General features: G+C 60.6%; 3 protein-coding genes and 1 long non-coding RNA gene across 8 annotated transcripts; 1 reads left to right on the top strand and 3 right to left on the bottom strand.

Annotated features, from left to right (window-relative positions):
- Positions 1 to 201: 201 nt before the first annotated feature.
- Positions 202 to 2,305, bottom strand: MFSD5 (major facilitator superfamily domain containing 5). The gene is made up of 2 exons (XM_050334587.1): positions 2,231 to 2,305; positions 202 to 1,548 (listed from the first exon to the last, which is right to left on the bottom strand). The coding sequence occupies exon 2, from the start codon at positions 1,510 to 1,512 to the stop codon at positions 202 to 204; it is 1,311 nt and encodes a 436-aa protein (XP_050190544.1). The 5' UTR covers positions 1,513 to 1,548; positions 2,231 to 2,305.
- A 3,385-nt stretch (positions 2,306 to 5,690) lies between these two features.
- Positions 5,691 to 13,011, top strand: RARG (retinoic acid receptor gamma). Of its 2 annotated transcripts, XM_050334556.1 has the most exons (8): positions 5,691 to 5,822; positions 8,728 to 8,873; positions 9,549 to 9,690; positions 9,893 to 10,047; positions 10,491 to 10,667; positions 11,074 to 11,278; positions 11,812 to 11,970; positions 12,748 to 13,011. In XM_050334556.1, exons 1-8 carry the CDS (start codon positions 5,702 to 5,704, stop codon positions 12,921 to 12,923), a joined length of 1,281 nt encoding a protein of 426 aa, XP_050190513.1. In that variant the 5' UTR covers positions 5,691 to 5,701; the 3' UTR covers positions 12,924 to 13,011. The 2 variants fall into 2 exon arrangements, with proteins under 2 accessions (XP_050190513.1, XP_050190512.1); XM_050334555.1 differs by lacking the exon at positions 12,748 to 13,011 and having other exon boundaries at positions 11,812 to 12,368.
- A 1,537-nt stretch (positions 13,012 to 14,548) lies between these two features.
- Positions 14,549 to 18,824, bottom strand: ZNF740 (zinc finger protein 740). 2 transcript variants are annotated; one of them, XM_050334557.1, is made up of 7 exons: positions 18,521 to 18,820; positions 17,477 to 17,605; positions 16,552 to 16,638; positions 16,396 to 16,458; positions 16,127 to 16,241; positions 15,730 to 15,848; positions 14,549 to 15,635 (listed from the first exon to the last, which is right to left on the bottom strand). In XM_050334557.1, the coding sequence occupies exons 1-7, from the start codon at positions 18,527 to 18,529 to the stop codon at positions 15,543 to 15,545; spliced, it is 615 nt and encodes a 204-aa protein (XP_050190514.1). In that variant the 5' UTR covers positions 18,530 to 18,820; the 3' UTR covers positions 14,549 to 15,542. The 2 variants fall into 2 exon arrangements, with proteins under 2 accessions (XP_050190514.1, XP_050190515.1); XM_050334558.1 differs by lacking the exon at positions 16,396 to 16,458 and having other exon boundaries at positions 18,521 to 18,824.
- Positions 18,825 to 19,866: 1,042 nt separating this feature from the next.
- LOC126650109 (uncharacterized) lies at positions 19,867 to 27,296 on the bottom strand. Of its 3 annotated transcripts, XR_007631301.1 has the most exons (4): positions 27,189 to 27,296; positions 25,083 to 25,206; positions 24,544 to 24,779; positions 19,867 to 21,497 (listed from the first exon to the last, which is right to left on the bottom strand). It is a non-coding gene; the product is annotated as an uncharacterized LOC126650109 (long non-coding RNA). The 3 variants fall into 3 exon arrangements; XR_007631299.1 differs by lacking the exon at positions 27,189 to 27,296 and having other exon boundaries at positions 25,083 to 25,382; XR_007631300.1 differs by lacking the exon at positions 27,189 to 27,296 and having other exon boundaries at positions 24,650 to 24,779; positions 25,083 to 25,381.
- Between the last annotated feature and the right edge of the window lie 700 nt (positions 27,297 to 27,996).

The raw sequence follows: 27,996 nt of genomic DNA, 5'->3' as shown, positions 1-27,996 counted from the left end.
TCCTGGTGTCCTTATCACATCCCAGTGTCCAGCTCACTGTCCCCCTTCTGGTGTCACTGTCCCTGCCACATCCCCATGTCCAGCCTGGTGTCCCTGTGCCCATGTCCCTGTCCCTGTCACATCCTTGTGTCCATCCTGCTGTCCTCATCCTGATGTCACCGTCCCCATCCCAGTGACCCTGTCCCCACGTCCCTGTCCCCGTCACATCCCAGTGTCCATCCCACCCTCCCCCTCCTCCCCTCCCACCCTCAGCTGTGGGTCTCCCTGGGCCGCCACCAGGACCCCCCCAGCTGCTGCCAGTGCTGCCAGCGCCGCCAGCGCCGCCCCCCGAAACACCCCCTGTGCCCCCCCCTCCCCGGGGGGCAGTGCTGGCAGTGCCAGGGCCACTCCCAGCCCCAGGGGCACCCGCAGCCACCGCGACCCCCCCGTGGTCCCCCTATGCTCTAGCCGGCGCTGCAGGAACCCCATGGCCGGGAAGTAAATCCCACAGGAGAATTCCAGCAGCAGGAACACCAGGAAGGCACTGGGTGGGGGCAGGGGGAGGGTGAGGAGGAGGAGGGAGACCCCCAGGAGCACGATGGACCCTGGCAGGAGGTGCAGGGGCTGCAGCCGGAACCCCCCCATGACCGCCCGGCGGAACAGGGATGATCCTACGGCACTTGCTGCCATAAATCCCGAGAAGGCGATTCCCAGTGGGATCCCCAGTGGCTCCAGCATGGGCGTCCAGAGGAAGATGAAGATGAGGATCACACCCTCCACCAGCGCCTGCACCACCCCCAGCAGTGCCCGGGTGGGGTCCTGCAGCCCCCGCAACCCCTCCCCGCATGTCTTGGGGCAGGAGCGGCGTTTTCCATAATTCTCATCCCAGTTTTTCATGGCAAAAGTCCCAGAAAAGGCCAGGAAGGGGACGGCTGCCACAAAGGGGGTCACGGGGCCCCCTCCCAGCACCAGCAGCTCAGCCACGGCCCCTGCGGCCACAGCCACGACCCCGTTCCAAAGGGCCACGCGGGAGAAGGTGTCTGGGATCCACTCCTGGGGGAAATCGTGGTGCTCCAGGTGTTCGTGCACGTACCAGGACTCGAAGGAGGTGAAGAGCAGGGAGGTGCCGACACCCCCCAAAAGCCGCCCTGCCGCCAGTGCCGGGAAATCCCGGGAGAGCTGCAGGAGGCAGGACAGGGAGCAGAGCACCGAGAACAGCACACAGGACCTTCTCCTGCCAAGCCGGTCCACAAAAAAGTGGGAGAAGAGCCCGAACACCAAGTTGGAGGCGAATCCCAGTGAGTAGAGGGCAGCGATCTGTGTCTGCAGGAAGCCCCTGCTGCGGAACACCTGGAACAGGTGAGGCCCCTGCAGCCAATCGGCCGCCAGGGCGGGCAGGAATCCCAGGTGGAAACGCCGCTGGAATTCCTGGAATGCCGGGTTGGAGCTGGGGGGACTCCGGGGGGGGAACTCCAGGAGCAGCAGCAGCAGCAGGAGGAGCAGAAGGGTGATGAGGGGCAGCAGGAGCATCATGGGGAGGGGGGCATTAAAGGGAGGAGAACTGGCAGCCTGTGAGGGGAAAAGGGGGGTCAATGATGGAGGGAGTTGGGGGGCACTCAAAAGGACCCCCCACGTGTGATATAGGGAGGGGGGTTAGGGACCCCCGGACACCACAGGGGGGGATTAGGGACTACCACACCAGGGCAACCCCCTAGATGGGCTATAGAGACCCCAGACTCACACACACCCCACAGAGGGCTATAGGCACCCCCATCCCAAGGATACCCTACTGGGGGCTACGGGAACCCCGACCCTCCAAACAGCCCCAGAGACTCCCACACCCTCCAACAGCCCCTCCACACCTCCCCAGACCCTCTATAGCCCCCTCCCAGCTCCACAGCCCCCACATAAGATCCCCATATGGCCCCATAGGACTCTCCATCAACCCCTCCCAGAGCCCTCCCGGTCCCATAGACGCCCCACAGGTTTCCCACAGACCCCCATAGACCTCCACACCCCTCAATGGACCCCTATAGGCCCCCCCTAGCGCCACAGAAGCCCTGTAGGACCCTTCAGACCCCCACAGGCCCCAACACAACCTTCCCATAGTCCCCACAGGACTATCCCAGACCCTCCCAGAGCCCTCCAACCTCACAGGCCTCTCATAGGATCCCCATAGACCTCGCAGCCCCACCAGCCCCCCGGGCCCCACCGAGGTCGCAGCGGCGGCGCGGCTCCTCCACAGACTCACTTCCGCTTCCGCCTCCCCATGGGCGCCGCCATCTTGACCCACGTCACGTGACACAGGACCATTACTCCCTAAGGGGTCAATAGGCATCCCCCGACTCCCTTTGGGGGATTATAGAGACCCTCACCCCAAAGGGACTCCTTCAGACACCCCCCAGGCACCCCATGGGAGGGCTATGGAGTCCCTTTGGTGTGGGGGTCCCTATAATTCCCACCATGGGGTATATGGGGGGGGGCCTTTGGGGTGGGGACCCCTATAACCCCTCCCAGAGGGGTCGGTGCTGTGTCACCCATATGACGTCACACTGACGTCACCCCGCGTAGGGGAAGGTCATTCGGAGGTCCCCGGGATCACCCTCCCAGGGTCACACGCCCACGGTCCCGAGCAAATACCCTCCTGCAACTGCCCCAACCCCGAGCAACTGCCCCAAATACCCCGTGCAAATGCCCCAGTCCTCGTGCAAATACCCCCAAGCAAATGTCCCCCGAGCGAACAACTGCCTGGGCCCCCAGTTGCCCCAGCCCCGTACAAATGCTCCAAACCTCGTGCAAATCCCCCCAGTACTTGTGCACCTCCCCGTGCAATTCCCCCCCCCTAGTTGCCCTAGCCCTTGCGCAAACCCCCCAAATGCTCCAACCTTCCTCTGTGCAATTGCTCCACACCCCCCCAATTGCCCCAGTCCCGTGTAAACCCCCCGCCTGCCCCCCTGTTCCTCAGTTTCCCCAAACTGGGGCGCAGTCCCCCCCTTACCTCGGCCACCGGGTCCGGGGGTCCCTGGGGGATCCCTGGGGGTGTTGGGAGGGACCGGACCCCCTCACTTGATGCTGATGCAGGGCGGGGGGAAGGGCGGCGCGGGGGGGCAGCAGCAGGAGGGAGGACGGCACTGGGGGCAGGAGGGGGCGGCAATTGGGGCAGGAGAGGGGTGACACGGGGGGGACAGGGCGGAGGGTGGCACTGGGGGCAGGCGGGAGCAGGGGGGCAATAAGGGGATAACAGGGCGGAGGGTGACACTGGGGCACCAGGAGGGGGTGGCACTGGGGGCACAGGGAAGGGGGTGGCAGGGCTGGGGGGCACTGGGGCAGCTGGGGGTGACACTGGGGACAACAGGGCGGGGGTGACACTGGGGACAGGGCGGGCGGGGGGACACCAGGAGGGCACCAGGAGAGTGACAGGGTGGGGGCAGCAGGGAGGGGGCACAGAAGGAGGGGGGCAACAGAGAGGGCAGAGCGGGGAGGGGCAGAAGGAGGGCGCAGCACGGGGGCGTGGCAGAGGAAGGGATGGCAGCCCCGAGAGTCCCTCCGCGGCGACGGGAGCAGGGTCGCGGCCAGCCCAGCCCCATGGCACTGCCACCCCGCTTTCTTCCCTCCGCCCCCTGCCCCATAGCACTGCCACCACCACCACCCCTGGCCCCCCTCCCCTCGGGATTTACCGGGAAAAGCGGCTGAGCCGCGGGGGACGAGGGGGGGGCACGTGGCGGAACGCGTGGTTGTGGGGACACGGGGGACAACAGGGGGACCGACTGGGCGGCACGGGGTCATGGGGACGGGGGGGACAAGGGGGACATTGGAGACATGGGGCATATGAGGGGCACAGGGAACATGAGAGACATGGGGGGACACAATTGGGAGAAACACGATGTTATTGAGGGGCACAGAGGCACGAGAGGCGGGGGACACGGGAAATGTGGGGGACATGGAGAGGACACGGAGAACACACGGGATTAAGGGGAGATGGAGAGACACGGGGAACAGGAGGGGACACGGGGCTATGGGGACATAGGGGGACATGGGGGGACACAAGTGGGGGACATGAATGGGGGAAACACGGAAGGGGACGCGGGGGGAAAAACGTTGGGGAAACACAGTGGGGCGGACATGGGGGGACACACATGAATGGGGGAACCCGGGAGTACATCGAGGGGAAGACATGGGGGAACACGGGGGGGGACACACACGAGTAAGGGGAGCACACGGAGGTCCAGGAACCCCCGGGGGGTCCCGGCCCTGTGGGGGCGGGGCCGGGTCCGCACAAAGGGGCTGTTGAGGCGCGGGTGGGGGGAGGGGCGGGGTAGGAATTTCCACCCAAAATTTTTTCCATGAGTCCATTCCCGCCTCTCCCCTCATCCCTGCCCCTCCCCCACTCCAACCGCTCTCCAGCCCGGGGGGCTTCCAGGGGCAACTGAAGCACGAGGAGGGGGTTACTCGCGTGTGAGGGAGGACACGTGTGTCAGTGTGGGGGGGTGTCCTCACGTGTCCCCCCTCCCTGACATGCGTGTGCAGGTCCCTGTTGACACACACACGTGTGCAGTGACACGTGTCCAGGTGTGTTCCATGTGCAGGAACACGTGATTCCACCTCCAAGTGTGTCACATGTGCAGTGACACATGTCCAGGTGTGTCACATATGTAGTGACATGTGATTCCATGTCCATCGCTGCCTCGGGGGCTGGGTCTGCTCGTGGGGGAAGTTGCACACCTGGACACACCTGTGCACACATGGACACGTGTGTAGGGCCTCACACATCTGTGCACAGTCACACAAACACACTCGTGCACACCTCGACACGTGTGTGGGGTCACACACTCCTGTGCAGTCAGACACCTGGGAGGATTGGGAGAGAATGAGGCGGTGACACGGACTGGAAGGACTGGGAGGGACTTAGTAGGTGACAGGGGCTGCGAGAATTGGGGAACTGGGAGAACTGGGAAGACGGGTGGTAACATGAGGAATGGGAGGGACTGGGAGTGCACAGGATGGAACTGGGAGGGGACTGGGGAGTGGGTGACACGGGGACCGGGGTTACTGGGAGGGGCTGGAGGGAGTGAGATAATGAGGACTGGGAGGACGGGGAGGGACTGGAGGAGGTGACATCGGGACTGGGAAAACTGGAAGGAGTGGGAGGGATTAAGAGTGCGCGGGATGGAACTGGGAGGGGACTGGGAGGACTGGGTGGGGCTGAGGGGGTGACAGGAGGGCGGGGCTGGGGGCTGGACGGGGCGGTCCCTCCCTCCTGGCGACCGGAGTGTGTGTGTGAGCCGTGTGACACCGTGTGTGTGTGACACGAGTGACGTGTGTGACACGCGTGACACGTGTGTGCGCGGCCACGCGTGTGACCGCGGCGCCAGGCCCCCCCAAAGCTCCACCCCTTGGTCAGACAACGCCCCACTCGTACTCAACCACAACCCCCGAGGCCCCGCCCCCACTTAGGCCACGCCAAATTCCTGATCGGGTCACGCCCCTCAAGACCCATTCATCCCTTCGAGCCCCGCCCCCTTCCAGACCCCGCCCCATTTCTAGTCTCCCAATTCACCCCGCCCCTCGGGCCCCACCCCTCAGCCCCCGCCCCTTCCCGGGGGCGTGGCCAGGCCGCACCCGCCGGGGCCGAGCAGGACCGATCGCGGCGGGGCGGGCGGGGGCGGGAGGTGTTAGGGGGTCTCGGGGGGCTCCAGGGGTTCCTGGGCGGCTCGGAGGGACCATGTTCGACTGCCTGGACTCAGCGGCGGCACCGCGGCGGCTCCACGATGTGACCAACCGGGGGGGCTGCGCGCTGCGCAGAGTCCTGGTGCCTGCGAGCTGCGGGACCCCCTCCCGCAGAGGTACGAGGGGGACATGGGGGGGACATGGGGATGAGAGGGTTGAGGGAGGAATGCGGCGCGGAGAGGGGGGCTCTGGGCGCGGGAGGTGGGGGCGTGTTTGCGAGTGGGTGTGGGGGCGAGGGAGGGCGGGGAAGCGTCTGTGAGCTTGAGTGTGCAAATGAGAGCAACGGGGAGCGGGGAGGGTTGCTGTGTGCGTGGAGGGTCGGTGGGTTCCTGGTCTGCGACTGGGTGTGAGGAGTGAAAAAGAGTCTCTGAGTGTGCAAATGAGTGTGAGAGCGACAGGGAGTGTGCAAGGAGCGGGACGGGTCGGTGGGTCCGCGGGGGGGTCCGTGGGTGCGCGGGGGCGGGCGTGTCCGTGTCCTCGCGTGGGTGCGGAGGTGTGGAGAGGGCTGCGGGCGTAGACGTGTTCGAGTGTGCAAATGCGCTTGCAAGGGGGGGCTCAGGTGACCCGGGGGGGTTGGGGAAGACCCCGCGTGGGTGTGGGGGCAGCCGGTGAGTGACGCGCGTGGGTGCGGGACCGACCCGGGCGTGTACGGGAGTGACGTGACGTGAGAGGTGTGGAAAAATGGGAGGGGGGGCGAGTGGGGGGCGTGTGAGCGCGTGGGGAGTGAGTGGGGTGTGGGACCTTCAATTCCCCCTCTCCCCGCAACGAGGGAGCCGGGGAGTGTGTTGGGGGTGGTTTTGTGGGACCCGCTTCGCGGGGGGGTGGTCCCGGACCCGGTTTTGAGGATGTCGCGGTTTGGAGGGCGGGGGGGGCACAAAGACGTGGAGACCCCACTCGGGATCCCTTCTGGGGAGGTTTGGACTCTATCTGGGGGGTTGGAGGACTTGGACATTTGAGGGGCTCGTGGGGTCCCGGAACCGTTTGGGGGGGCAGAAATAGGGACCCGGGTTTTGGGGGGGAGCACAGAGACGTCGACCCCACTAAGGGACCATTTGGGATCGCTGGGGGGGTTGGACTCGATTTGGGGGGTCGGGGGCCCTAAACCCTGTTTTTGGGGGCGTCCTGGACCCCTTTGGGGTGGCAATAAGAGGGACTTGGTTTTCGGGGAGGGACCCACGCGGGGGGTCCTGGGGTGCCCTCGAGAACCTCCCTCGTGTAAATTGGGCCCAAAGAGGTTGGGCGGGGGGCAGGACCCCCAAAACCCGCCAAACTTCCCTCAAGCTCTCCCTAACCCCCCCCTAAAGCTCCCCCCGTGCCTGTGGCGCGGTTTTCCCTGCCGTGTCCCCCCCACGCCCAGTTCCTCTGCCCAACTGGTTCCAGTCGGGGCCGCGCCCGCCCCCAGGCCCCCTTCGCGCTGCCAATGTGGCACTTTAACCCCTGCGGGGCCGCCCCAGAATCGCCCCAATCCCTCTTTGGGGTCGCGGGGGGGTCCCCCCTTCTCAGCAGGGCGAGGAGGGGCGTCACCCCCCGATTTTTGGGGAGGAACCCCCCTGGCCTCCCAAATTGCACCCCATGGAGGGGGAATCCCCCGTGCTCCCCCGTCCCAATTTAAACCCTCGCCTTGGAGTTGGAGGTCCCCCCAAAATTGGGGGGGATATATAACTTTGTGCCCCCGCTGCCCCAAGAGGTGTAGCCACTTTGGGGGGGCTGTTTTCTGGAGCTGGGGGTTTAAATTTTGGTTCCCCCCCCCAAAATCCAACGAGACATGGGAGTGTCCCCCAAATGTGCCCTCCACAACCCTCCGTGGGACCCTCCAGTATTCGGGTGGGGCACAACTAGCCTCCCCCCCTAAACTTGGGGGGTCGTCGTGGAGAGGGGAGTGTGGGGGCGGGAGGGTGTGGCCCCCATTTCGGCCCCATTTTTAGGGTGGGGGGGTCAAGGGGGAGTTATTTTGGGGTGTTCGTGGCACGTGCACGCCCAAGGCAGCCCCCCCGCCACTCAGCTTCCCCTCCAGGGTTAAAAACGCGCCGGACGAGGCCGGAATTTCTTTAATTTCAGCAATTTTGGGTTTTCTGGAAAAAAACATACAAAACCCACCCAAAAAATACCCGCCTGCCCCTCCTCCAGCACCGCCCGGGCCGTGCACGGGGAGGCCCTTCTTTCCCCTCCCGCGCCGTGTCACACCCTCCCCGGCACAGTGAGGGGGGTTTTGGGACGCCCCCACCTCGAATTTTGGGGTTCGGGGCGGCTGGGACCCCCCCCCCCCTTAATTTTGGCGTTTATGGAGGCTCAGGACTCCCTGTCTCCAAATTTTGGAGGGTGGAAGGGGCTGGGGACCCCCTACCCCGAGTTTTTGGGTTTAGGGGGGCGACAAAGGTGGGCATTGGGGGATGACACTGATGATGTTCCCCCACGCCCCCGTGGTGGCACCTCGGGGGAAATTGGGGGTCCCAGACCCCCCCATTCCAAATTTTGAGGGTTTGGGGGGGCTCGGGACCCCCCTGCTAAGAATTTGGGAGTCTGGGGCCCCCCACTCGAATTCTGGCATTTGGGGGGCCTCGAGACCTCCCCTCTCTGAATTTGGGGGGGATGGGACCCTCCCTAACAAGAGTTTTGGGCTTTGGGGGTTGAGACTCAGGTTTTGGGGCTGTGGGAGCTATATGAAGGGTCCCCTTTTTGGGAGGGACTCTTTTTTTGAATCGTGTTTTTGAGGGGCAGTCACAGCATCCTGGACACGTTTGGGGGGGGGCAGAAAGAGGGGCCTGGTTTTTTTTTGGGGGGAAGGCCACAACGATGTGCAGACCCCACTGAGGGACCATTTAGGACCCCTCTGTGGGGGTTGGACCCGATTTGGGGTGGTTGGAGGTCCTGGACCCTCTTTTTGGGGTGGGGTGTCTCAAGATGAAGGGAGGCTTAACATGGCAACCCCCCCATCCAGGGGGATCCCGCTCCTTCCTTTTTGGGGGCAGTTCAGAGGATCTGCCTGACCCCTTCTTCCCCCTCTTTTTGTGCCTCCCCCAGCCCTGGAGGCCCCTCCCGGGCGGGTTTTGGGGGACACGGGCCCCCCCTCACCGCCACCTCCCCCCCGCGTGTACAAACCGTGCTTCGTGTGCAGCGACAAGAGCTCGGGGTATCACTACGGGGTCAGCTCATGCGAGGGCTGCAAGGTGGGCAAGGGGGGGGACAGGAGGCACGAGGGGCCACGTGGTGGTGGGAGCCCCCCGGGGCAGTGGGAACTCGAGGGGGGGCAGTGGGGACCCCATGGGGGCAATGGGGACCTCCCAGGTATCACTATGGGGTCAGCTCATGGGAGGGCTGCAAGGTGGGCATGGGAGGGATGGGAGGGTATGGGGGGGCACAGGGCTGGCGGGGGCCCAGTGACAGTGGGACTCTCCTGGGGCCGTGGGAACCTGCAAGTAGCAATGGGGACCCCGTGGGGGGCAATGGGAACCCTGTGTGGGAAGTGGGGACTCTGGGGACCCCGACCACTGGGAAATGGGGATCCCCCCCCAAGGACTGGGACCCCCCTAGTTGACCCCGGGCAGCTTTTCTGGGATCCCTGGTGATCTGTTCCTGGTGCCTCCAGTTTGGGGGTACTCCTAGACCCCCTTCAGCCCGTTTTTGCCTCCCCTTTCCCCCAGGGTACTGGGAACCCCTCCAAAGCCCTGGGACCCTCCCCAATAGTGAGTGACCCCAGTCACTCCAACAACCCCTTTGGAGCCACTGGGGAGCCCCCAGTTAACCCTGGGCAGTCTTACTGGGACCCCCAGTGCCCTGTTCCCACTGCCCCCATTTTGGGGGTCCCACCAGCCCCACTGACCCCCTGTTCCCCACAATTCCAGGGGTTTTTCCGGCGCAGCATCCAGAAGAACATGGTGTACACGTGTCCCCGGGAGCGGAACTGCCCCATCGACAAAGTGACGCGGAACCGTTGCCAGTTCTGCCGCCTGCAGAAGTGCCTCCGGGTTGGGATGTCCAAGGAAGGTGCGGGGGAGCTCCAGGACCCCCCAAAAATTTGGGACCCCCCCCAAGTGGTGCTGAGGGGTCTCAGGGTTATCACAATGGGGCTGGGGGAAGCTCAGGGTGGGGATGGTCCTGTGCCGGGGGGAATTTTTGGGTCTGTCAGGGTTCTGGGGGGATCACCCCTGAACCTCCCCCAGCCCCCCAAATTCCCTGCCACCCCCAGCTGTGAGGAACGACCAGAGCAAGCGGAGGAAGGAGGTGAAGGAGGATTTGGGGGGAGACGAGCTGAGCCCTGAGTTGGCCGAGCTGGTGCGGAGGGTGAGCAGAGCCCACCAGGAGACCTTCCCCTCTCTGTGCCAGCTGGGCAAGTACACCACGGTGAGTGGGACTAGGGGTTCCGGGGGGTCCCTGGGTGGGCACTAGGGTGGCACCCCAATCCTTGGATCCATGGAGGGTTCACTGAGCAACCCTGACCCCCCAAAACACAAGATCTGAGCTCTGGGGGCAGCTGGGGCTGGGGGGCAAGTTCAGGGGCAGGGGTGCTGGGGAGGGGTCCCAGGAGTTCCGAGGCGGTCGTAGGGAGTTTTGGGGGTCTCTGAGGGGGGCACCCCAATCCTCAGACCCTTAGAGGGGTTCCTGGACCCCCTGGCCCCCCAGAACACCAGATCTGAGCACTAGGGCAGCTGGAGTCAGAGGCAGAGAGGTGCTGGGGAGGGGTCCACAGGAGGCTTTTGGGGGTCCCAGTGATCCCAGGGGTTTCTAGAGGTCTGAGGAGGTTCCAGTCCACCCTGAACCACCCTGACAGGGTCTGTGCCCCCCAGAACTCGAGTGCAGACCACCGCGTGCAGCTGGACCTGGGGCTGTGGGACAAGTTCAGCGAACTGGCCACGAAGTGCATCATCAAGATCGTGGAGTTTGCGAAGCGGATCCCCGGGTTCACAGGGCTCAGCATGGCTGACCAGATCACCCTGCTCAAGGCTGCCTGCCTTGACATCCTGGTGGGCATCAGGGGATGTGGGGTCCTGGAGGGTGTTTGGGGTTCCTGGAGGAGGTTTGGGGGTTCCTCAGGGGATTTGGGGGGTCCCATGGTGGCTCTGACCTCACCAACCACACATGGATGTCCTGGAGAGGGGCTGGGTGGGTTTGGGGGTCCCCTATGGAAATTTCAGGGTCTCTTGAGGGGCTTTGATGTCCCTGGGTGGATATTTGGGGTCCCTGGGTGGGGGGATTTTGGTGACCCCTGCATGATTTTGGGATTCCCTGACCCCCATGACCCCCAGATGCTGCAGATCTGCCCCTGTTACAGCCTGAGCAAGAGATGAGGACATTATGGGATGGGCTGACTTGGGGGGGGGGGTGTTTTGGGGGGGTCCCTGGCTGATTTTGGGGTACCCTGACCCCCAGATGCTGCGGATTTGTACCCGATACACCCCTGAGCAGGACACGATGACATTCTCGGACGGGCTTACCCTGACCAGGACCCAGATGCACAACGCAGGGTTTGGGCCCCTCACCGACCTTGTGTTCGCCTTCGCGGGGCAGCTCCTGCCCCTACAGCTCGATGACACTGAGACAGGGCTGCTTAGTGCCATCTGCCTCATCTGTGGAGGTGGGGGGATGTGAGGGACACCAGGGGCACATGGGATATCAGGAATATGGGGGTCACACCAGGGCAGCTCCTGCCCCAGCAGCTCAGTGACACTGAGTTGGGGCTGCTCACAGCCATTGGCCTCATCTGTGGAGGTGACGACATGAGTGGGGACATGGGGGAGACACCAGGAGGTTTGGGGAGTATCAGGGGTTCGGGGATAGGAGGGGTATAAGGGGTATAAGAGACATAGGACCGAGACAGGGCTGCTCAGGGCCATTGGCGTCGTGGAGAGGTGGGGGGACACTGGGGACAGGGGGACATTGGGGGGGTCATCAGGGACATGGGTATTGGGGCACATGGGGGGCTTGGGAACCAGGCTGCGGGACGTGTCTCCTAGGACAGGAGACAATGGTGGGCATGTGGGGACACAGTGACACTGGGATCTGCAGGGCAGGAGAGGACAGGGATGGGAGGATAGAGGGGACATGGGAATATGGGGACACAGGGACACTGTCCTGGTGGTCACATCCCGGGGGTCTCTGTCCCCCCAGACCGGATGGAGCTGGAGCAGCCCCGGCGCGTGGAGCGGCTGCAGGAGCCGCTGCTTGAGGCTCTCCGGGTTTACGCGCGGCGGCGACGGCCACGGCAACCGCAGCGATTTCCCCGAATGCTGCTCAAAATCACTGACCTGCGCGGCATCAGCACCAAGGGTGAGACCCTCGGGACCCCCAAACCAATACACCCCCCCGAAAAGGTACAGCCCCTCCTGACAGCCCAACACCCCTGGGACACCCTGAAAACCCACCCCAACCCCAGTGCTTCTCCCAAGTGCTCAAAATCACCAACCTGCATGGCATCAGCACCAAGGGTGAGACCCCTGGGACTGCCCTTAGACAGGAACAGCCCCCAGAGGCCCCCTGGGACCCCTCTGAGCCCCTTTGACCCCCAAATCCCCCAAACACCTCCTCTCAACACCCCAGAATTGTTCTCTGGGACCTCCCCAAGCCTCATTTTGAGGGGGGAGGTCTAAGGTATTGGAGGGGGACTGTCCAAGGTTTTGGGGGATTCAAGGTTTTGCAGGAGGGGGAGTTGAAACTCTCAGGCGGTGTTCAAAGTTTTGGGGGAGGTTGAAGGTCTTGGGGGGGGGGGTTGAAGCTCATTTGAGGGGGATTCAAAGTCTTTGGGGGTGCTAAAGCTCTAGGAGGGGGTTGAAATTTGGGGGGTTCAAGCTCTTGAAGGGGCTTAAATTTGGGGGAGTTGAAGGTAGTTTGGGGGGATTCAAGGTCTTTTTGCAGGGAGTTGGAACTCTCAGGGGGAGGGTTCATAGTTTTAGGGGGGTTCAAGCTCTTGGTGGACTTTTGAGCTTGTTTTGGGAGCTCCAAGCTCTCAGGATGGGGCAGGTCTAAGCTCTCGGGAGAAATTTTAAGCCCCTGGGGGAGATGTTAATTATTGGAGGAGGGGGGCACTCACACTATGCCCCCCACCAGGGGCAGAACGGGCCCTGACACTGCGCACGGAGATCCCGGGGCCGATGCCCCCCCTGATCCGGGAGATGCTGGAGAACCCTGAGATCTTCACCGAGGGGAGCCAGGGGGGCCCCCCCCTGCCCCCAGACCCTCCCACGGCCCAGGACAGCCCCCCCGGCCTCCGCAAATCCCCGTAACCCCCCCAACTCCCCAGAGCCCCCATGGTGGGGGCACTCGCAGCTGCCTTCCACGGTCCCCCCCTTTTGCTCTGGAGGGGGGAGAGACCCCAAAGTGCCCCCCGAGTTAGGGGTCAGAGACTGACAGAGCAAAGCTATTGCCTTAAACTGGGGGTCTAGGACTCTCCCAAACTCAGCTTCAACCAAAGCCCCCAGCCCTCCGCTGCCCCCCATCTTGTATTGAGAGGAATTTTAAGACAGGCATCCCTCCCTCCCCCAAATTAACACTCCTGGGGTGCCCCTAAATACTCTCCTGGGGGTTTATTTACTGGACACAGGGTGGATTTTGGCGGGGGGTGGGGGGCAGCACCCCCATTATGTCGCCCAGGACAGTCCCCCCCCAGTTTGGTGGGTCCCCATTTATATGTTGTTGGGGGTGAGGGGACCCCAAAATTCCTCTCCCCACCCTCTTCCCTATACACTACAGAGACCAAAGATGGGGGGGAACACAAGATGACTCCCCCAACTTCCCCCATTTTGGGTGGTTCTCAAGCCATAGGGTGACCCCAGTCCCCCACCTAGGGCAGCGTTGGGGGGGGGTGGCCACCCCCAAATATCTGTTACCCGTCCCCCCCAAGCCTGGCTGGGTGGGGGGGGCCAGGGCTTGCTGCCTCCCTCCTGAATTTGCCCCCCTCCCCCTTGGGTGGGATCTGTTACACTATGGGGGGGTGGTGACTCTTCCCCCTGGGGCAGCACTTTCACCCCCCCCCCCTTTATTTATTCCTCTGCGTTTACATTGGGCCCCCACCGCTGCCCCCCTCCCACTGCTAGCCACCCCCCATTTTTGGGGGGCCCCCCAGCCATAGCTTACAGCTCCTCCCCATCCCTCTGCGCTGAGGGGAGGTCTCGGGACTTTTCTATTTTTGCAAAATAAAGTGATGAAAATTTTTTTTTTGGGGGGGGTTTGTGCATTTTGGGAAGGCAAGGACGTCTAAGAGGGGAAAGGGAGGCTCGGGAACCCCCACGAGGTGATACAGGGCACCAATGGGGTGGGGGTGGTGGCACTCCTTGATTATTTGGCAGAGGGGCACTTAGGAGCCCCCCGCATTGCGACATCCCCTCAGGGATAACAGGGTGTGGCACTGGGAACCCCTCCAAACTTGGGGACTCCCCTGCCATTTTTGGGTCTGGGGGAGGAAGCACAAATAGGTTCTGGGGGTCCCCCCAAATACTGCCCCCCCTGCCCCTGAAGAAATCAAATTTGGGTTAAAAAAGCAAAACCCCAAAGTTTTATTTAAATAAACCCTAAAGGAAGGCGGGGGGGGCACACAGGGGGTGTGTGTGTGGGAAAAAGGATGACATTTTGGGGACACGGGGGGGGTGGGACACGAGATTTGAGGACCCTTAGAAAAAACTACCGTTTAAAAGTGACCCCACCCACCCACCCTGGGGTGACCCCTCCTCCTCCCCCCATAGCAAAATAACTGTAATAAACCCGAAAAACCCAACAAAATACCCCAAAAATGTAGCTGGGGAGGGCAGGGGGTGGTGTGTGTGTGGCCACCCCAGGCTTAGGGGGCCCTAAACCCCCAGCATCCCCTCAACCCCCTCAAACCACCCCCTGGAGCTCCTCACAATTACCCCCAACCCCTAAATTTGGGGGCTGGGGGGGGCTCAGCAGAGCCAAAGCCTTTTTTGAAGCATCACTGGGGGGGGAGGGAGTGGTGTCCCCAGAGTCCTTCAGGTCCAGAAAGGGGGGTCAGGGCACCAAAAAACGGGGGGCCAAAAATTCATGAGCTTTGTTTCCCCTCAGAGCATTCTGTGACTGGGGGCGGCATGAGACCCGAAAACTGGGGGGAACATTAGGGGGACCCTCAGAGTTTTTGGGGGGTCCTGCATCCTACAACCACCCCCCCTCAGCAGATCCACAGTTTTTCCATCCCAGAGAATGGGGTTTTCCAGGATTTTCCTCCCCCTGGGAATGGGGTTTTCTGGAAAATGGCGGTCCCTTTGCTCCCCCCTCCGGGTGCAGCCCCCTCACAGGCAGGGGGGGGACACAGGGAGCCTCCCCAAAACCATGTGGAAACAGGGGAAACCTCCCCAAAATCCACAGGAATTCCAGAAGGAATGGGAAGCGCTGCCGAGTCCCACAATGGGGACACCCCCAAATTCCTCATTCTGTTCCCGTTTTCCATAAAAAGGGGGAATTTGCCTTCCTCTGAAGCCAAGACACTCTCCCAAAATCCTCATTTTTCCCTCTTTTTCCCCCAAAAAAGCAGGATTGGAGATGTCATTCCTAGCGGGACCCTCCTACCTGTGTCCCAGGTACCCCAAACCCGATGGGATTTGGGGCAGTTTGGGGGCTCCCAGTCTGTCCTGGGGGGGAATGTGGGGTGGATTTAGGGATCCAACGATGAGGAGGGCACACCTTGAAGATTCCAGGAGAATTTTTGGGCTCATTATCCCAGTTTTTAGGCCAGAAGAATGGGAAGGCTCCGAGTTTTTCACACTGGGAGCGCTTCAGGGTTTTTTAGGAGTTCTCAGCTTGGGGTGAAAAATCCAGGTGAAGCAGATGCAGAGGGTGGGGGGTGCAGGAGGGAGGCTCCCCCTTCCTCCAGCACCCCCAGAATTTCCAGAATTTCACAGCAGGAGCTGGGAGTCAGGGGGAGTCTTGCCCTGGCAGCCCTGGCACATCCGCTTGTGCCGCAGGAGCCGGTCTGTGCGGGAGAAACTCTGCGGAATGGAGGCGATTAGGGCTGGAATTCGGCGTGGGGATGGTTCTGGGGGCTTCCCAGGGAATTCCAGGTGGGATTTCCCACGGAATTACCTGCATACAGCGCTCGCACTGGTAGGGCTTCTCCCCGCTGTGCACCCGCTTGTGCCGCTCCAGGTGGTACTTCTGGATGAAGCGCATGTCACACACGTCGCACTCAAAGGGCTTCTCCCCTAAAGTGGGGGGAGTTGGGGGGGTAATTAACATCCCCGGGGATAATTAGGGGGGGTTGGAATGGGGAGGAGGGGGAGTTGGGGGATTAAGGGGGGGTTGGGATCGGGGAGGGAGGGAGCACAGGTCACACTCAAAGGGCTTCTCCCCTAAACTGGGAGGGGTCTAGGGGGTTAATTAACACCTAACCTAACTGGGGGGAGAATTAGGATAGGGGGAGAGGAGGGGGCTGATTAAGGCTGGGAGGGGTTAATTAGGGAACATTAATTGGTGCCCCCACCAGTGTGGATGAGGATGTGCCGTTTGAGGTGGTAACTGCTCCGGAAGGCCCCAAAACAGTGGTCACAGATGAAGTTCTTGAGCTGGAAGGACCCGTTTTGCTCGATCACCACCATCTACAAACCATGGGGGGGGTAGAGATTGGGGGAGCTCAGAGCCGGGGGGGCCCCCAGCAGCCCCACCCAAATCCCCCCCCCGGCCGTCCTGCGCCTGCCGGAGTTTGGGAGATTCTCTTCCTCCTCCTCCTGCTCCTGGGGGGCGGCGGCAAACCTGGGACTGGGAGCGGCGGGATGAGCTCGGGGGTCCCTCGGCGCCAGGAACCCGCTTGCGGCGCTGCCGGGGGGGCCAGGGGAGGTTAGCGGGCATGGGGGGCACAGAGATACCCCCCACGCCATGGAGACCTCCCAGTTGGGGAGGGGAACCTGCCTTTTTCATGGATTTCTTGGGGTTGGAGGCCTCGGGGGCGTCGTCATCCTTGCGGGCGCGGGGCTTGTCGGGGTCTTGGCGGAGGGACTGGGGGGATTTGGGGGTGGGATGGAGGGGGGGGATTTGGGGCATAAAAGGGGGTAGGAATGGGAAGGGATTTGAGGAGTCATTGAAGGGTTGAGAATCGGGGAGGGGGATTAAAGGGGGGCAGGAATTGGGGGAAAAATCAGGGAGGAGGGATTGGGGGGACAGGAATCGGGAAGGAGGATGTGAGGTAAGGGAGGGCAGGAATTGAGGGTTGAAGGGAGACAGGAATCGGGATTGGGGGGTTGGGAATCGGGATAAGATCGGAAAGGGAATTCGGGGGTTAAAAAGAGCAGGGAATGGGGGAGGGGGGATAATGGAATTGGGGGGGAGGGAATCGAACATAAATAACAGAATTAGGGCAGAAAAGGCAAATCGGAGATAGAAAATTCCAATTAAAGGAGAAAAAACCCAAACAAAAGAGGAAAAGTCCAACTGAAGGGAAATGAAATTGAATTAAAGAAGGAAAAGGCCCAATTAAAGAAGAAAAAAAACCAAATAAAAGTAGGGCAAAGCCAAATTAAATCAGCAAACCTCCAAATTAAAGGTGGAAAAACCCGAATTAAAGGTGAAAAGTCTGAAATTAAAGGCTGAAAGTCCCAGATTAAATGTGGAAACCCCCACTTCAAGTTGTAAAACAGGAAAACCCCAAATTAAATGTTGAAAGAGCCAAATTAAAGGCAGGAAAACACAAATCAAAGGTGTAAAACGACAAGTCAAGAGTAAGCAAATTAAAGCAGGAAAAACCTCAAATTAAAGCCAGAATCCCCCCAACTGAAGGTGTAACCCCCCCATTAGAGCCGGACCCCTGCAGTCCAGGGGGTTCCCCCGCATCCCATACCAGCAGGTCAGGGCTGGAGCCTCTTTCCCGATTCCCATCCTGTTTTCCAGCCTTGGGCATCATCTTCTTACTGGCGACTGTGGGGACCAGGCAGACCCCCGAGAGCCCCTCACAGGCCAGGAGACTTGCCTGGGGGGCACAGAGACCCCCACCATCAACAGAGACCCCAAAAACCCCCTAACCCCCCTAAACCCACCCAAAACCTCCCGATATCCCCCCCATCAACAGAGACCCCCGAGAGCCCCTCACAGGCCAGGAGACTCACCTGGGGGGGCACAGGGACCACCACCATCAACAGAGACCCTAAAACTCTCCCAAACCCCCAAGAGACTCACTGGGAGGGGGACAGAGACCCCCAACACCAACAAAGACCCCCCAGCCCCCCCCAAACTCCCTCCTATCGGCACAGACCCCAAAACCCCCTAGGAGACTTGCCTGGGACCCCCCCATCGTGAGCCAAACCCCCCAAAAGTCCCCCCCCCAAAAAAATCCCTACAAGACTCGCCTGGTGGGACAGGGACCCCCACCATCAACAGGGACCCAAAAAACCCAAGAAGACCCTGGAAGGGAACGTGGGAAAATCTCAAGGAAATTTGGAGTAATCCCAGGCTGATTCTCAGTCGGGGCGGGGGGAGAAGGTGAACTCCCTTTTTTGGGGCGTGGCAAAACCAAAGGATTAATGGGAAATTTGGGGGTAATCCCATAAAAATTTGGATAATTTTAGGGAAAATTCAGTATGATCCCAGGGAAAAGTGGGAAGACCCCAAAAGTGGGGATGGGGGGGCTGAACCCCCTTATTTGGGGCCTCACAGGACCAAAGGATTAATGGGAAATTTGGGCATAATTCCAGAAAAAATGGGAAACTTTGGAGTAAGACTGAAGAAAATTTGGAATAATCCCAGGGGAAAGGGGGACCTCGAGCCGTGGCCCCATTTTCCCCCTTTTTCCCATATTTCAGGGCTCCTTTTCCCCAAAAAAGCTGCTGGGCCTTGGGATTTGGGGGCCTTTGGGGGATTTTGGGGATGGGGGGTGGGGGCTCATTACCTGAGCCATGATGTGGGAGCCTTTGGCCTGACTGTCGCCTAGGCAAAGCTCCTTTTGGGGGCAGAAAAGGTGGGATCAGTAAATTTTTATGGATTTTTGGGCGGGCTCCAGTACCCGCCACGGCGCCGCCATTCCTTCCTCCTCCTCCTCCTCCTCCTCCTCCTCCTCTTTCTCTTCCTGGGGGGCCACAGGCTCGGGAAAGGGGGGGGACACTCAGCCAGGCCCCCCCCCAAAGCCGGGACCCCCCAAAGCGGGAGGCGTTGGATCCGCAGGGATGAAGCTGTCGGGGGGTCCTGGGGGAAAAGAGAGTTAAGGAGGGGCCCCGAAAGAGGGGGGTCACCTACTCAAAAATGGGGGGGGGGCTCGGAAGGTAATTTGGGGGGGGTGGGAGGTGGCTTCGGGGTGTTGGATCTGGGGAGGACCAGGGGGAGGTGACACGGGGTGTCAGGGTCATTAACCCTAAACTAGGGGGTCTGGCAGGGTTTGGGGGCCCAAACGTGTGCGTGGGGAACCCGGGGGAGGTTCAGGAGTAGGGTGACAAGGTGAGGGGAGAAAGGAGGGTCCTGGGGGGTGGGTGACCCTGAGAGGAGTTTGGAGGGGCCCTAGGGAGGGGAGGTGAGATCGGTGGGGAGGGTCAGGTCTCCAGGGGTCCCGGCAGGGGTCCAGAGCAGGGAGAGGACCCGGGGTTTGGGGGGTCGGGCCGGAGGTGTCCCAGGTACGGAATCATCGGGGGGGTCACATCGGGGGTGGGTCAGGGTCCCACCGGGGTAGTCTCGGGCGCTCCGCCATTGTACCTCCCCTCCCCCCTCCCCGGGCGGGGGTTGCGAGGCGGCCCCGGCGGTGTCCCGGAGGGGTGCGGGGATCTCTCCGGGGGGGTTTTTGGGGGGAGTCGGTCCGTACCTTCCGCGGCCCCTCCGCACTCCCGCCGCCCCCGCCCTCACCCGGAACCGGAAACTCCGCCTCCGCCACCCCTCCAGGAGCTGCAAAAGCCGGGCGGAAGCGACGAGATTTCTGCGCATTCGTATGAAGGAGAAGCGAGGCCGGGCACCGCGTCGCCATCTTGGGTGATGGTGGTCGCCACGGCAACCGCACGGCCTACGGCCCTCAGAGCAGCCTGAGCCCCGCGGCAGGGGGAACGACCCCGAGCGGGCAACCCCCTGACACCCTCTGGGAACCCCCCGTGCCCTTTTCGAGATCGCCGTTGTTATGACCCCTCCTCCCCGCTGGGACCCCGTGCCGGGGTGACCTCGGCCGGATGCCAGGTGCCCACCCAGCCACTCTATCGCTCCCCTTCCCAGCAGGACAGGGGAGAGAGTAAGGTGTAAAAAAAAAACCCAACTCGTGGGTTGGGATAAGGCAGTTTATTTAAAGCAAAAAAGTAAAGCAAAGCGTGCGCGCACAGAAGCGAAAGATACCAGGGTTTATTCTCTGCTTCTCGTGAGCAGTGACGGTTGGCTACTCCCAAGAAGCAGGGCTTCGGAACGTGTCACGGTTCCTCAGCAGGCATCCATTGGATACCCACAATGAACGCCTCAGCTTTTATATCTGAGCTCACGTCATATGGTCTGGAATACCCCTTTGGTCAGTTTGGGTCAGCTGGCCTACTTGGGTCCCCTCCCAGGATCTTGCCCTCAGCTGAGGAAGGAATGTTGCAGTGCTGATGCTGTGCACAGCAGTAACCAAAACACCAGCGTTATTGACACCCTTCTAGCTGCGAATGCAAAGCCTCACATCGGGAGGGCTACTGCGGGGAAAGGAACTTCAGCTCAGTCGGACCCAACACAGTTTCCTCGAGCGCCCCGCTTGTCAACAAAACAGGTCTGTGCGGCAGCCGGAGACCGGGCAGGTTCGGGGGCCGTGGCCTCCCAGCTCCCTTCACCATTCCCGCCGAAGGGTGGGGGCCGCGCAGAGCCAGCGGTGTCCAGCCGGAGGATCTGGGGGAACGCAGCTCTGCTTTTCTGGGAGGTAAGAGGTGGGGGTGCAGGAGCTGGAAGGGGTGTTCTCCAGGCAGAGGGAGGGAAGGAGCAGGGAGAACCGCAGCCCCCAGCAGCTCGGTCAGTGCCGGATGGACTCGGGGCTGGGAAAGGTCACTCAGTGTGAGGGCAGGTGAGAGCCCAGGGTGGCCCTGGCAGCCCTGGGGCTGGGAACAAGTCCAGTGGGCAAAGGAATGGACACTGGAGAGCTGGGAAAACAGCTGGAGGAGTTTCAAGGAGAAGCAGGAAACTGGACAAGTTGCAGCAGCTCCTTCTGTGTGTGTGTGTGTAACCAGGTCTAGTGCAGCCACGAGTGAGGTGGGAAATGAACCTCAGGAGGCTGGGAATGAGTCCCACAAGCTGGTTACAATGGGATTGAGTCTTCCCAAGTGTCTGAAAAGCTTTGCTTTAATTTGGCTTTATAAATTGAAAACTGAAGTGATTGTCAAGGTGTTGGCCCTTGCTGTCCTGTGTCTTTGGTGAGGTGTTGACTCGGTACCTTTATTGGAGCTGCTGCTGGATGAACAGGTGCTCCTAATTTGCCTTTAAGGTCCTGGTTTCTTCCCTTCTTCTCCCAGCTTGTCCAGAAGATGGAATTCCAGTGCTACAGTATAGATGGCTCGTGGTGCTCCTAAAAGGAGCCTTTCTGCCTTCAGGACAAGTTGTGGTGCCACTGGAGCTGTTGGGTGAAGCGGAGGGTCGGCAGTGACAGGCCTGGAATGCTGTTGCTGTGGCACAGAGGCTGCTCCCTGGCAGGTTCTTGGGTTGGATTTCTTGGCTGCCACTTGGCAAGGCCCGGAAGGGCCTCAGTTGTGTAGGGAACAAAACGTGGAATGGGAAAGCAAAGCAGGGAAGGTTCTGGTTTCAGAGAGAATCATTGAATTTTCTCTTTCTGCAGGGACACTGAGCCGGTCCAACTGTGGCAAGAAGAACAAGTGGGCTGTGAAGGTTTGGAGCATTCTGGAAGGTTCGTCGTGCCCAAAGGATCCTGGCAAGCGCGGCACCTGAATAGTACGGAATAATGAAAAGTGCCTCAGTTCTCCTGAAGCTCAACTTTGTAAAATATTCATGAAGATAAAATTCTACTGTACTGAGCTGTTGGGTCCCAAATCCTCTTGGAGGGAGAAGCAGAAACTCCCACCGCTGCTGGGGCTGAACTGTCTGCAGTGAGCAGGCAGGACTTGGCCCTGATGCCTGAGTGCTCTCCAGTCCCCCAGGATGGATCCCAACTGTCAGCCTCTGGCTCCATAACGTGAAGATGGTGTTCCTGCAAGCCCAGCTGCTGTGGTGCCCTGGCCTGCTGTGAATGTATTTGCATTGGACCTCCATGAAGTCCAAGTAATATGGTGATTGTGTGATTTTTTTTTTTTTTGGTGTCACTTCTCAGTTCCTCTCCTCTTGTTATAAGTAAAATGAAACTGAGTTGAAATATAGTAATAAAAATTTATTGAAGATTTATAGAAAATGCAAATAAGCAAAACAGCATGCTGGGCGGCCGGGGATACTCCTGTTCCACTCACAGTCCGCAAGCACAGTAGGCGCGTGAGAAACAACTTCTTGGAGTTGATACCATAGACAACAACTCCATATTGTTGATAAAGTCAAGTGTAATTACTACGATTAGTGGATGGAATAAAGTGTTCAAAAACTTCCTATCAGATGGTGAGAATGCTGTAAATATGTCCCCCCAGAGGTGAGCAGTGAGTTGTTCTACCTGATGCCCAAAGGTCACCAATGGACCCCCTCTATTTACTCTTTGCATTTGGTGATCAAGTCAAGTCTTATGGGGCCACCCTCGAGAGGGGCAGGTAAACATGCCCTGTCTGCCCTGCCCAGGGAAAGGGAACTGACCCCAGTGTTCCTCAGCACAAGGCAGCCCTTGGAAATATCCACTGCCCTTCCACAGTCAGGCACAGCAATAAGCACTCCACAAGGCTGCTGTGGCAGAGAACCAATCTGAAGCTCAGCTTTTCTCTGTACCACTTCACCTTGTTTGCCACCTCATCCTGTCCTCAAAACTTGCTGTCCTTGCACCTTTTTAGGGTGACCATCAGTTGAAGAGGCCTCCACTCCAGCACCCACAAGGGCCTGAGCCCTTTGACAAGATCCATTTTTCCAAGGAATTCAAAGCTCCACCTGAGGGCCATGGGCTTTTCTCACCCACCCTTGTGCTGGAGCTCGGCCTTCATCTCACTCTGCCTTCGCTTCTTTCAGTGGCTGCACCATTTCCTGCCCTGCCTGGGCTGGAGCTCGGCATCCTGATCCCACCCCTGCTGGCCCCCGGAACCGCTGACTCAGCAATGGGGGGCCCTCCATTGCCAAGTGCACGGTCCCGTCGGGGCTCACGGGGGGAGCAGGAGGTCGAAGGGCTCCAGCCCTCCTGGGATAACCTTCCACCACTACAGCCAACAAAGGAGCCTCTCCAGCCCTGCCTCCGAAGTCATCCTGAACAAACCCAGCCCAGCTCCATGGGAAAAACTGCTCCCTGTCTGCCCAGTCCAATCTGATCCCAGAGGCTCCCAGGTCATGCAGCCCAACTGCCCAGGAGATCACAGACTCTCTGGCCTTTGCTTTTAAACCTGTCCATAACACCAGCAAGTTCAGGCTGAGTAAAATCCTCCACCACATCAGGCCTGACGGGATAACCATCGGGGTCACCTTCCACTTTCCCTCCTGTTATTGGCTGTGCTTCAGCAAACACTTCACCCTCTGAACCATGCTCTAAAGCTGCTAAATCACAAGCATCTCCAGCCCAGTTTTTGGGATCCCAACCTATCCCTGCCTCTGCAGTCACAGCATGCACTGGTTTACTTGACCTCTTCGCTTCTCATATTTATATTGGGCTACCTGGAGAGTCACTTCTGCTACTGTTTGACAACTGTTTAACCTGGTCCTTCATAGGCCACAACTGCTTTCCACTGGCCCATACCACAGGAACAACTGCATCTGCCACTTCTGTCGGGACGGTGCTGCTGACAGGAGTTATCTCCTGCACAAAAAGAGCTGCTGCTCTCACACAGTTAATTTCAGAAACTACAATTTCAATCTCCCCATTTTCCAGTTTCATTTCTGCCTCAACTTGTCCAACCCATCTCTTCCTAGCAAAGGCTTAGGGGAGCTTGCAAATAAACAAATTGAGGAATTACCCAGTGTTTTCCCAGCTTAACCCCTGTCACACCAATCACCTTCCCAGTGCCATCCCCTAATTCTCCCTCTGGGGTGTTAAGGGCTGAGGAAGCTGGACCTGTGTCTGACCAGGACACGTGCAAACCAAACGGTGGGGACTGGAACCCACACCTTGCACTCCTGCAACTCTCACAATTCCACTCAAGAGAAAACAGCCAACGGTACCATCACCACTCATTCCTTAATTCCAATCCCACACTCCTTTTGCAGCTGGAGCACCACTTTTAGAACCCAGTTACAGTCCATTCCAGAGCTGCATGGCCAGGACAGACAGCTACACCTCTGATACTCTCAGGAATGCCTGAATCCATTCCAGGGACCTTGCTTTCAGCTCCCCAGCTTGGGGCACCCGGAGGAGCTCCCCGAAGAACAATTTCGGTGCGCGCTGGAGTTCTCCGAGTGTCCCAGCCCGGGGGCAGCAACAGCACTGTCCCTCCAGGGGGGCCCAATCTGCCCCTGAAATGCAGGGGGATCTTGCCCGTATCCCAGACTGCTCCGGGGATCTGAGGGCCTTCCCGAGAACATCTCGGTGCCGGCGTGAAGGCCCAGAGATCCCTGGGCACACCAGGAGAGCAGGCTCAGAGTCCCTGCCTGGGGCCAATTTGGCTGCCTGAAAACAGCTTGGCAAAGAAGCCTCTAAGACTCAGCTGGTGAGTTTTAGAAGCCAGGCATTCCTTGCTGACAACACCCTGCAGTGATCCCAGCCCACCGGGGGCCCTGGCCATCAGCTCCCACAGTGCACACAGAGGTGCCTTCACTGCAGATGATGGGAGGGCTCAGCATGCCATGAGGGTTCATTTTATTCCCTGCATTCCTGTTCCACGCTCAGGACGTTCCCCAGCACTTACAACCATACACACCTACCCTGATAAGGATTCCGAAGGGCTTCAGCGAAGGGTTTCCGAGGTCTTCTCTGTCTGGAGGCCCCGAAGTCCCAAGTGCCTGCCTTAGGAACCTCAAGACAACTCACCTGCTGACAGAGGAACTTGGTGCTGCTTGGCTGCTGCCTCAGTTCCCTTCTTCCTTCTTTCTTTACCTTGCTGGGTTAGTCCTTTTCAATCCCCTGGCTCAGGTCTGTGCAGTTTCCATAACACAGCCCCCTGCAAAAAGTATCAGCTCTCGTTACACCTCAAAACTCAGACAGCATCCCCCCTTTTTTCCTGACACTTGGATACGGAGGCTATAGAGCACCCCCTGTCAAACTGCCTCCCTGCAAAAAAGGAGTAATGTTTCCTGGACACTTCACCCACAGTCAAGGTCTTTTGAGGCTGCTGTCGTGCCACCAAACCTGCTCAGGGTCCCTCCCAGCTTCTACCCCTCCTTGGATTTAAAAGGCACATGCATATTCCACATTCCAACAGCAAAACCCAGTTCCTCACTGGGAGTATAAGCCCTGCTCTTACCGGTACAAACGCCCAGGCTCGGCACAGCTGTGGTCGCAGAGCAGCTTTCCAAGGTCCTTCTCTCTCCCAGCAGGAAGCACAACTTGTCACGCTCCACCATCACCAGGGGAAACCACGAGGGAGGCTGGAAATGGACACAGAACGAGAAAAGAGCGTTAAGTCGGCACCAAAAAACTGAGTTAGAGTAGCCTTTACCTCATAGCCCGCCCAGGGAGAGGCTCTGGGATTCCAAAGCAAAACTTGAGGCACCCAGAGAGCAACAGCCCCTCAGCCTTGCCACGGCTCCCCCTGAGGCTTCCCGGCAGGTAATGGGCATAACCAGCCCCGCTGCCCAGCACAGAGTGCAGCCAAACACCCCCCAGCTCCCCCGTTCCACAAGCACAGAGGACACGGCGCTCTCCCCCCAGCCCAGCACAGCGCGGCCCCAAACACACCCCAGCTCCCCCGTTCCACGAGCACAGAGGACACAGCACTTTCCTCCCCAGCCCAGCACACCGCTCAGCTCCCCCGTTCCATGAGCACAGAGGACACGGCGCTCTGCCCCCCGAGCACAGAGAACACGGCGCTCTCCCCCCAGCACAGCACACCGCTCAGCCCCCCCGTTCCACAAGCAGAGACACGGCACTCTTCCCCCCGAGCACAAAGGACACGGTGCTCTCCCCCCCGAGCACAGAGGAGACGGCGCTATCCCCCCCAAGCACAGAGGAGACGGCGCTCTCCCCCCAGCCCAGCACACCGCTCAGCCCCCCCGTTCCACAAGTACAGAGGACACGGCGCTCTCCCCCCCGAGCACAAAGGACACGGTGCTCTCCCCCCCGAGCACAGAGGAGACGGCGCTCTCCCCCCAGCCCAGCACACCACTCAGCCCCCCCGTTCCATGAGCACAGAGGACACGACGCTCTCCCCCCAGCGCAGCACACCACTCAGCCCCCCCGTTCCACAAGCAGAGGACACGGCGCTCTCCCCCCCGAGCACAGAAGACACGGCGCTCTCCCCAGCACAGCGCGGCGCGGCCCCAAACACGCCCCAGCTGCCCCGTTCCAAGAGCACAGAGGACACGGCGCTCTCTTCCCCCCAGCCCAGCACAGCGCGGTGCGGCCCCAAACACGCCCCAGCTGCCCCGTTCCAAGAGCACAGAGGACACGGCGCTCTCTTCCCCCCAGCCCAGCACAGCGCGGCGCGGCCCCAAACACGCCCCAGCTGCCCCGTTCCAAGAGCACAGAGGACACGGCGCTCTCTTGCCCCCAGCCCAGCACAGCGCAGCGCGGCGCGGCCCCAAACACGCTCAGCTCCCCCCTTCCACGAGCACAGAGCACACGGCGCTCTCCTTCTCACGGTCCAGCACAGCGGGCCCAGTTCAGCCCTCACGCTCAAAAAGCCGCAGCTGCGCCGGCCCCGCGCGCCCTTGAATAGCGCGGGCCGGGCAGGGGCTGCCCAATCAGCACTCGAGCGCCTCCGTCCAATCGCAGCCCGCGCTGTCCCCGCGGCCCTGCCCCGCCCGCTCTGCCCGCCCGGCTCGGCTCGGCCCGGCCCCTCCGCGCGGCTCCCGCCGCCGCCGCAGCCCCGGCGGGCGCTGCTGGGGCCGGGGAAAGGTGGGGGGAACTCCGTGGTCACGTCCCGTCCGGGAGCTCTCCCGGGACAAGGGGAAGGGGGAGCGGCGGCGGAGCCTGCGGGGACAGCGGCGTTCTTGGAGACGGGCAGGGAGGGGCCGGGCGGCCAGGGGGCGGGGCCAGTGCGAGCCGGGGGGCGGGGCCAGCACCATCCCGCGGCGTTTGGCTCTGGGCTTTGGGGTCCTTTTGGGCTCGATTTAGGTGCGGGTTTTGGGGGATTATGCACACTCTCCCGGGCCACAGCCCCGCCTCAGCTCGCTGCACCTGCTGCGCTCTCCTCTCCCGCTGCGCTGCTGCAGGGACATCCCCGGCGGGGCTGCAGGACAGGCTGCACCAGGATGGCCCCGCCCGCTCTGCCCGCCCAGCCCGGCCCGGCCCCTCCGCGGGGCCCCGCCCCCGTTCCCTCAGGGGCCGGTAGACCTGGTGTCTGTGTCAAAAGGGTAGACCTGGTCTCTTTTAGGCAAGTAGATCTGGTGTCCGTATTTAAAAGATAGACCTGGTGATCGAGTCCAACGGGTAGACCTGGTCACAACCTGAGGCTGTCCCGCCCCTCGTCATCCTCACTGCCCACTTGTCAGCCTGTCCCTCATGGGAGGGGACAGAATGGCGGTTGGCCTCTCAGGCGGCCGCCTGACTCGGGGGCGCGGGCAGAGGCGGTGCGAGCCGGGGGCGGGGCCGGCGCGAGGCGCGGGAACTGAAAACAACCGGCAGTGATTCGTATACCCATCAAATCATTATTAATTGGAGACCGATTCCCTCATCTCTGTCCTTGTTTTTCTTGTCTGCAAAACTCGATGATCCCCACTGGCTACTGTTTAGGGTGCTTTTCTTCCACTGCTCTTTTCTCCCCGCTGAAACCTCCGCACATATTCAGAGCTTAGTTGGAGGCCAGCCCCTCTGAGGTATTTCCTCTCGTGCCAATGCTGTGGGATGAACAAGTAAAGAAAGCACGTCAAGAGTTCCTTCTACCCCCTTCTTTGCAAACAGCCTCCCAGTTTGTCCTTGCCAGTTTCAGCTCCCCAGCACCTGCACCTGACGCTTTGGCTCTGCTGGGAAAGGGACAGCAAAGTGCAGAAAGTTCAGTGCTGTGCAGGGGCTCCCTAGGGAACAGCACTTCGGTGTTTTAGTCCATGGCCTTTCCTGCTACCCTCCCTCCTGGAGACAGAGCATGACCCGTGCATTGCTCTCTTCCTTGTTTCTCCCACACTTCCAGACGCAGATCCTGCTCTTTTGGCCCCACTTTTCTTAGCAGACCTCACATCATTTTCCAGGCTCCCCAGGAAACTTCTGCAGCTGACCCATTG

This window comes from Myiozetetes cayanensis, unplaced genomic scaffold, assembly GCF_022539395.1.
Source record: "Myiozetetes cayanensis isolate MyiCay16 unplaced genomic scaffold, myiCay2020 scf55, whole genome shotgun sequence".
Classification (NCBI taxonomy): domain Eukaryota; kingdom Metazoa; phylum Chordata; class Aves; order Passeriformes; family Tyrannidae; genus Myiozetetes; species Myiozetetes cayanensis.
The sequence above is the reverse complement of the archived record's forward strand: the minus strand, read 5'-3'. Positions and strand labels throughout refer to the sequence as shown.

Bases quoted from the DNA above. Each gene is read 5' to 3' on its own strand.
- MFSD5 (XM_050334587.1), bottom strand. From the start codon at position 1,512: ATGATGCTCCTGCTGCCCCTCATCACCCTTCTGCTCCTCCTGCTGCTG.
- RARG (XM_050334555.1), top strand. From the start codon at position 5,702: ATGTTCGACTGCCTGGACTCAGCGGCGGCACCGCGGCGGCTCCACGAT. The intron at 8,874-9,548 runs GTGGGCAAGGGG...CCACAATTCCAG, and splicing joins GCTCATGCGAGGGCTGCAAG to GGGTTTTTCCGGCGCAGCAT. The intron at 10,048-10,490 runs GTGAGTGGGACT...TGTGCCCCCCAG, and splicing joins AGCTGGGCAAGTACACCACG to AACTCGAGTGCAGACCACCG.
- ZNF740 (XM_050334557.1), bottom strand. The intron at 16,639-17,476 runs GTATGGGATGCG...AAATCCCCCCAG, and splicing joins GCTCCAGCCCTGACCTGCTG to TCCCTCCGCCAAGACCCCGA. The intron at 16,459-16,551 runs GCAGGTTCCCCT...CCCCCCCGGCAG, and splicing joins CCAAGAAATCCATGAAAAAG to CGCCGCAAGCGGGTTCCTGG.